Source organism: Rutidosis leptorrhynchoides, unplaced genomic scaffold, assembly GCF_046630445.1.
Source record: "Rutidosis leptorrhynchoides isolate AG116_Rl617_1_P2 unplaced genomic scaffold, CSIRO_AGI_Rlap_v1 contig606, whole genome shotgun sequence".
Classification (NCBI taxonomy): Eukaryota; Viridiplantae; Streptophyta; class Magnoliopsida; order Asterales; family Asteraceae; genus Rutidosis; species Rutidosis leptorrhynchoides.
In genome coordinates this window covers 1-8,686 of record NW_027266827.1, presented here as the reverse complement: position 1 = coordinate 8,686, position 8,686 = coordinate 1, and the positions used below count along the sequence as shown (strand labels likewise).

The following is an 8,686-nucleotide window of genomic DNA, read 5'->3' as shown; positions in this document are numbered from 1 at the left end:
CATGCGGCTGGATTCAAGATGTTGGAGAGCTAAACAGATTTATTTATTTTTGTTTTGGGGAAACAAAAAGGGGTGGCCGTTTGTGTTCCCCAATGGATATATCAAAGACATAAACCGTTCACTAAAAATACTTGCTCGCATTCTTCAATCGACTAAAACCACTGTTGGACAAAACTTTTTCTTTTTTTCCTCAAAGAAGAATATGGAGAGGAGGCTGTTTCGGGCTACAAACGGCACAGTTTTTGAAGATCATTCTTCACGATGAAGTCAATGAACGGAAGCTTGTAAGGGTAGTATTACTTTTGTACTTGTTAACGGTTCATGTCAAATTGAGAAACTTATTCTATGTTATATATAGTTGATGGATGTAGACATCCTAAGAAAAAGTTGTTCATAGTTTATCTTGATGTTTTATTTCTCTCTAACAGATGATTCCGAAAAGATTGTGAAGAAATATGGAGGTGATCTAAGCAGTCCAGTTGTTCTTAAAGCCCCTACTGGAGAAGTGTGGAGAGTTGGATTTACAAGGTCGGATGATGGAAATGTCTGCTTTCAGAATGGCTTAAAAGAATTCATGAAGTATTACTCCATAGCTTATGGTCACTTTCTAGTTTTCAGATATGATGGTTATTCCATCTTCACTGTATCGATTTTTGACCCAAGCGGCACTGAGATTAATTATCCTTATACGTTACACAACACCGAAAAGGGTTTGTCCGACTCTGATGGTGAATTCTATGAGCACGATGATGAATACTCCGAGTCGGAAGATGATGAATATTCTGACGTCTTGGAGAAAATTTCTGCTTTCACTCTTCAGACTCGTAAGATAGAGATGATTAATTCAGAAGATAAAGCTGAGAAATCGTCCAAGTTCTGCCAATCTTCGAGTTCAAGGCAAGCATTGCGAGGTAGACAAAACTTGAATGCGTTTCTTTTGTCTGTGATAATTTGTTTCTCCCTCCATTTCAAATTACTAGACTTTTTAGAGTTTAATTTTTGTAGCCAAATACTTTCCACTCAACCAACACCCAATGAATAAAAGACATATGGCATTTATTAAAATTTGAAACTTGATACAACAATATACAACTTTTTTATGAGTTCAAGGTTTAAAAAACATGTTTCTTGTTCTGTACGTAATATATAACCTAAAAGTTGAGTATATTTTGATTCAAAGGCAGTAGTTTACAAATAATTACTTCTTTCTGTGGACTTCTTAACATAACAGGGAAGCTTCATTATTTGCCGAAAAAGGAACCAAATATTCATCTTCAAACAAGCTTTTAATTTATTTGATTACGATAATTCAATTTTCATGGTTACTATGGATGCTTCTTATGTTGTTCCAGAATTTCACGAAAATGTGGTAAGTCTTCAATCTATCAAATCAAATTATCTCCGGCAAGTTTTATTTTCACTTAAATTACAGAAATTCAGCTGAACTAAATAAGGAGTGTCTCATATTTGCTCGTTGAAACAGCATGTAGCAGCAGACTTTGAAAGAATATGCTTCGACAAAAAGCCAGACCATATCACTATTCGCATTCCCGATGGAAGAGCTTTTACTGTAAAGTACCATGGAGACTTTTTTAAAGGTTGGAAACAATTTGTGCTGGATGATCAAACGAGATCTGGTGAAGCTTGTTTGTTTGAGCTGTGTGAACCTTATAAACCCTTACTTAGACTTGTCCTTTTCCGATCCAAGGAAATTGAAAACCTCCAAGGAAATAGAAACATTCCAAGGTCCTCAGGAGGATCAAAATTCAAAATTAACTAAATATCTACGAGGTTCCAATGTATTTGTCTCAAAACACCCACTCTTCAAGAAAGTTATGGCATCTTCTTTCTATCCTTGTTTGGTAAGTAATAAGTATTTGCTGATATGATATGTAGAATTAATTAACTACAGCTATTGATTATTAATTTACTTGTGTAATAGATTGATGTGTTAAGAAAAACTATTTGCTTGCTTGCAGACTGTACCGCCTAACTTTTTTGAGAAGTGGGTGAAACTAAGTAGGGGACAAGATGCGAGGCTTGAGAGATCTGGTGCGTGTTGGAATGTTAAGTTGGTTTTTGGTTTAGAGCATACAGATATTGTGGAAGACCTATGTGTGTTTGAGCTGGTCAAAAAGGAGCCACTGTTCAGAGTTTCTGTATTCAAATGTCAATCCTAGATTCCTATATCATTCCTATCATTATACATGTCTTTTAGAATTTGAAAGGCCTTTTTGGTTTGTTTGAACTAATTTTAGTTTTTTAAGAGGATAACTTTTATGAAAATGGCTAGATTCTGTAGTTTTACTTGGACTCTGTTTTAGCTTTTATAATTGAGAAAATCTGGTTAATTACCCAATGGATTGAGGAATGACATAGTAATGTGTTTGTGTTGGACAAATTGATAATATAGTCTGGTGAACTGTAGTTTGACCAGATTTTTTAATAGGTTTTAGTGTCTGAATGTTTCGGAATTAGGTGTTGATGCGTAGCTCTTCATTTATAGATAAAGATTGAATATTCATATGATCAATTTGGTCCATGATGAATGAAAAATTATGTTGAGAAGTTGAAACATTTTATTAAAATAATAAGCATTTTGTTTATTATCCCACATTGCTCATTTACAAAACAATAGTTGTGGTTATATATGGATTCTCAATATAATAGATCATTTGATTTATATGTAGAGATGAAGTCTATAAGTGTTCGTACGCGGGCATAGGCCGCCAGATCGTGGTTTTGGGCCTTGGCCCAATTCGGGTTGACTTGGGTATTGACCTTGGTGGACTTGGCTTATGTTTTGACCCATTTCGGACAAGTTTGGGCTTTGGCCCGTTTGGGCTATGGCCCATTTGGGCCTAGCATCAAATTCGGCCAGGCATGTTTAACATGTCCGATTCGGCTTGTTCGAACAGATTAGACTTGTCCTTCTCATATATGATTTGAATTTGACATATACAAGCCTAAAAATAATCTGATAAGATAAATATTGCGTTATATTTATCTAACGAGTGTTTCACTTAGTGTGCACTCAAAGTCAGAGAGTCTTTTTAGGAATCAACTACCCTTTTGACTATAAATACTAGACAAACCTTTCATAATTTTCTACACCGAAAATTAAGATTTTATATCACTTAGTCTTTGCATCCATTCTATCTATGTCGCGTCTACATAGTCTGGAGAGTTTAGATATCGTAAGTTTTCAAAGAACGTAAGAGTTTAGATATCGTAAGTTTCAAAGAACGTAGATTACATATTATGCTTATGATCTAGTTCGATAGTGGTTGTATCTTGGGAAGTTTTACGCCGTTCAAATCGAAGCATAGTACGTGACGTATTACGCTTTAAGGAAAGCGAGAATACCGACCTCCACTGTTTGTGTCTTTCTTCCCTTAAAGCTTTTATACGATTTACTTTTATGCATGTTTATTTTGTTTAATTCGATGTTCATGTATGTAGGTTCATGTATATATAATTCCTGTTAAATTACTATGTATTCACCGTATCCATTGTATTTTTCATGTAATTAATAAAATTTAATATTATTCTTTCAGTACTCAACTTGCCATTGTCGAATTACTTTCATATTCCGTACAATATTTCAACAGCATGAATGAAACTTAACGAGGCATTTTCGAATGTATTTCTGTAATAGTAGAATGTTCTTCCCCTCTGCATACCCCAGTCAAATAATATATTTGTATCTCTAGAGACCGGTCAAGATCAACCCATTTCGATACAGAAACTAAGGCATTTTGATATGGTTTTTGAATTTCCATGAGAAGTCGTATCTTTTCTTGATCGAACTATATAAGCAAGAATCTCATCATGGAACTCTGGAGAAGAGCAATCGAAGCTTTCTATCATGTGGCAATATAATTAGTGAAATCAAGCACAAGACTATGACTTTCTATTGTTCCGTTAGTTTCATTTCATTGTAATAATTTAACACTTCATGTGGCGAACCTTGTCCATTTGGACGCGATTTCAGCTTAATGCAAAGAGCGATTTAATTTATTTTAAAAAAAAACTATATAAGCTAGAGATCATGGCATCCAACGTCCATGATCATAAACAAAAACACAAGAGAACATAATGATCATGGCTAAAGATGAAGAAGCAATTCAATGTGGGAGAGGATGGGAGGAGTTGTCAAACAAAGAAACCGTCATTCATGTAGAATGGTATTCAAAATATATCTCATCAAGAAGTAGGACTAGCTAGGAGGTCAGATAATCAAGGATTGCTTGCTGCAGAAGAAAGGCGAACAAGCTAGTTCCTAACATTGCCCAATTAGTATTATTATTGCAATGAGAATATGACAATATATACTTTTATCAAAATGAATAAATGCCTTTGCAGTTTAGACTCGGATAGTCCTCGACATTGCCCAATTAATATTTCATTTTTAATGGTCAAAAGGTGGTGTATGAGAATAAATTAGCTATGGCACATAACATAACACAGGCTAGATTTTGTTAGTTAATTCTGCCACTATACGTATACGTTGTTTGTCTGAAGGAAATCAATTTCATTGTTATGAGAGAAACAATTGCATTTTCTGTCGACTCCCAAAACAATCCTACGATATAATTTCTTCAAAACTCTAAGACAACAAGACTTGGAGAATTAATGTAATCGTACATGATTGGGAACTTCACGAATGTTTGACCAACTTTTAACTATGATAACTGGACTTTGATGGTAGAATTCGGTGATATCTAATTAAGAAATTGCTTAGGCTATTAATGTCTAGATGAACACTTTTTTTCACACTTAACTTAAAAAATGTTTACCTTATGAAGTACAAAACTTATAAAGCCAGAAATAATAGTTATACAATGAACTAATCATGCTAAATTTGCACATTTTTTGCCTGATGAGTTTACGAGATAGTGAGTTCAAAAATCAGACCTCGTATAAAGCTCGGAGAAAAGGCAGGTTTTGGTATCATTGTCTCAGTCAGGTTTTCAAAGGGAAAGTCAGTAGCAGTGCTGTGTTTTATTCACTGACAACTTTTCAATTGAAAAAGATATCCCATTCTACTTTTTCACAAGAAGAAAAAGAGATCCACTTTTAAGCTTACCAGTTGATAGAATTGAATCCTTTAACAATGGTATGTACCTTCCACCATTTAAATGGGAAACAAAACTAAATGGGTATGGCCCAAAATTCATAATTACACTATAAAAAGAAGAACTCTCACCGTCCCTAAATTCTTGCATCACCCAAACCTACTTTCTCATTTTCAACCTCTATGATGCGTTTTATATTTATAGTGATAAAATGACATAGTTTAAGATTGGTATGGCATATTTTTTACGAAGAATTTGACTACTCCCTTTGTTTCACGATATATGATGTTTTGTTCAATTTTGGGAAGTTTGAGAATTATTTTTTTTACAAAAATATGTCAAATATATCCGATTAATTACATCATACTCCCTCCGTTTGCTAATATATATTTTTGTAGCTTTTCTAAATACATTCAAATAAAGATGTACATATTCATTAATATTGATTAAATACATCTTTTTTAATGTATGAAGAAAGGATAAAAAAACATACATTAGGAGACGGAGGGAATATATTGTGAAACGAATTATTCCATTGTGTTCCAATGAGAGCCAATGTCAAACTCTAAAAGAATGTAAATTTTTGGTGTTATTGTAAGACAACAACAACCAGATCAAACAGAGTTGAATTCAGATCATAACAAATCAATTGAATATAGTTTCTAAGTTTGAGATAATGACAACTTTTTTTTTTCTAAGCACCTGGAACACAACTAAGGATATAAGAATAAGAATAGACTAGGATGAGGACAAGGTTGCTGTCAAGTGATAGAATCCCATGGTTTAGAATAATTCTTGGTGCCAACCAAAAACTGATATTTTGGCAAAGTCAACAGAGATTTTCATGTGACTCATTCAACTCAAATGCAAGGGAATACAGAACATAACTGAAATTTCCAGAGATGTGGAATAGAATAGAATTACGAACTCCATGAGGCAAAATATCATTTTTACAAAAATCAAGGAATTTAATCTAGTAGTATACAGCAGATTTAGAATGATAAGTTTAAGGCCATCCTGATTTCCCGAGATGAGATGGTACACATCCTTCTAAAAAAAAAGAACCAACTCTACAAGTCCGAAAGAAGAAAAGAAATATTCAAGCAGCAATAAAGCATAATTTACCAAACTGAGAGTCTCCTAGGAAAAAAAAAGCACAAGAATCAGGTCTTTCCTGGCTAGAAATTTCAGACCCTTCTGCTTCGACTATCAATTTGTTTCAGAAATTGATTCTTTCATTCCATTTGCTCAACAGAATCCAACTTTCCTAATGATCAGCACAAAACAAATTATTGTTGTATACCAAGTTATGACTCGCATTCTTCTTCAACAGTAGGAAGAGTGCCATCCTTGATGAAAGCAAGATTAAGAAACTTCGCCACAAAAGCCCACAACTTATACACATCCTGGAAGTTAGTCAAGAAGCTCAGAGAAGCTGTAACAACCTCCAAACGAACCAAACCACTTTTCCCACCATGTCGACCATTTTCCATTGGCCTGCATAGTGTAGTATCTTCGAGACTGGTCTGCTGTCGTCTTGGACTGTCTAAGATTCTGATGTGACTTAGAAAACCAACACCAAGCGAAATGCCTTCACTCTCAGCCAGCTTCTGAACAGTCTCCGGATTGATTAGGCCTCTATTCCGATCTCTGACGTTGAAAGCCACTGCCGCACCTCTCTCGTATTTTATTTTTGGACCATATATGTGGATAAGAGGCACTTTGGCATCTCCTCCATCTGGACTAGGTAATCTCAGTTGCAGCAAGGAAGTAACAAGCCAATTTATCAAGAATCGCAATCGAAGTGTAGTTTTATTGAGGCCCAACATGTTGATATGATCAAGATGCCGACAAGTGATCTCTGGTTCTCTTCTGTTGTCCCAATCTTGGCCATCAGCATACTCCCCATCACTTGTGTACTCTTCATCATCGACATCCAAGCTTGTCGCCACGGATACTTCTGATTCCATCAGCCGATCTTTTCCTTCAACGCTAAAAGATACTCGTTTCGAATGGTCTTCTTCCAAACCAAGATATCTACTACCTCCTCCCATCAACCTTCCATTTCCTTCCCTCCTTCCCAATAACCTAAACTCTCCTTCAGTTTCTCTTCTGATGGCACTTTCTTTAACCTCAGAGCAGATTTCAGAAGTAGAAGCCAAATTGTTTTGACAAGATCCATTTGCTAAAGCATTTGTTGAATGCACGCTGGGAAGTTCTCCATTTTCTTCTTCAATCTCCGTTTCATTACTTCGCGAAGTAGGAAAATGTTCTTCAGGAATCCCTTTGGCATGGTCCAGTTCATGTGAAACTGACATAACAGCAGCATCAAAAGACATCACATGAGAGTCATCCACTTTGTCATCATAAAGAGGGCTTCCATATATTTTTGAAGTTGGTTTCGGCTGCTTGTGATTTTTCTTCCCAGAAAACCAGAAAGGTGGCAATGGAGAGGACGCTCTGGCATGATCAGAGCCTAATGGACTCTGACCCAAATCAATCCAAATCGAGTTGTCGGATGACTCATCTTCGCTAAAGACTGGGCTTTTCATTACTTCACCAACTGACATGCTCTCAGTTTCTTCAAAAATGGTGCTGGTTCCATCCCTGTCAGAGTTATTATCCTGATCTATCTCTGTCTCAAAGACATCCCTCACCTGAGCAGCTGTGTATGCACCAGAAAACGCGGGCAACTGTCGCGGTTCGGCCACTTTCTCACCATTCACAGCAACTTCTTCATCTTCGTTTCCACCCAATCTGTCGAGGCCATCAACCGAATCACTCAGATACATGGGATACTCGGGAGTTATCTTAACCATTCCAGTGCCGGTGTGACCGTTTTGATTCTGAAGGCTTCCGATAACTGATTTCTTAATCAGAAGGCAGCCAAACCCAGTCGGGTCAAATCCGAATACCCTGTAAAATGAAGTAATGATGAAATCTGGCCTGAACAATGACAAACCAAGAGAATCCATGTCTTTGGGGCCCAATGAACCTGCATCCAGTAACACATGCCAATTGTTCTGTTGGGCAAGAGCCATCCATTGGTATGAATACTTGGCTCCGGTAACTCTAGACTGTACGGGAAACACAAACAAACCAGTCGCAGAATCCTTCTTTCTCTTCTTCTTGTTTGTGATTTGCTTCCTCAGATCAGTGGAACAGAGTTTAAGAGTAGGCCATTTAAACCATGCACTATAAGGTTTAGCACCCTTCTCTCTAGCACTCTGAGCCATCCAATTCACAGACTGGCTCTCATAATCAAACATGGTCAGCAACTTTTTATTTGTCTGAAACGGATAAGACTCTGCTAACAACTTAAATGCAGAACCTCTACTCACAGTAAACACAAGCCCATACTCATTCTCAGGGATATTTAGATAATCCATTATCCTAGTCTTAATATCATGCTCCATGGTCCCTGCTGCAGCGCCACCGTAAAGTGCATGATTGTTCAAATTTACGGTTATCTCAGACAAGCTAAATGTGGAAGACTCCCAATAATGCAAAGTTTGAACATAGCTGAAAAGCCCGAAACCGCAGTAATCAAGACATACCTTTGGCTCCAAATGGGCATATTCATCTGATCTTAACTGGTCAACTTTCTC

The 8,686-nt window shown here is 36.4% G+C and overlaps 2 protein-coding genes across 2 annotated transcripts; one reads left to right on the top strand and one right to left on the bottom strand.

The window, feature by feature from the left end:
- Nucleotides 1-406: 406 nt before the first annotated feature.
- LOC139884811 (uncharacterized) lies at nt 407-2,180 on the top strand. The gene is made up of 4 exons (XM_071868787.1): nt 407-943; nt 1,232-1,369; nt 1,484-1,690; nt 1,980-2,180. The coding sequence occupies exons 1-4, from the start codon at nt 407-409 to the stop codon at nt 2,178-2,180; spliced, it is 1,083 nt and encodes a 360-aa protein (XP_071724888.1).
- Nucleotides 2,181-6,385: 4,205 nt separating this feature from the next.
- On the bottom strand, nt 6,386-8,683 carry LOC139884818 (uncharacterized; the record flags this gene model as incomplete). Its single annotated transcript, XM_071868794.1, has 1 exon — nt 6,386-8,683. A coding segment is annotated over one exon (2,298 nt), but the record flags the coding sequence as incomplete, so codon positions are not given.
- Between the last annotated feature and the right edge of the window lie 3 nt (nt 8,684-8,686).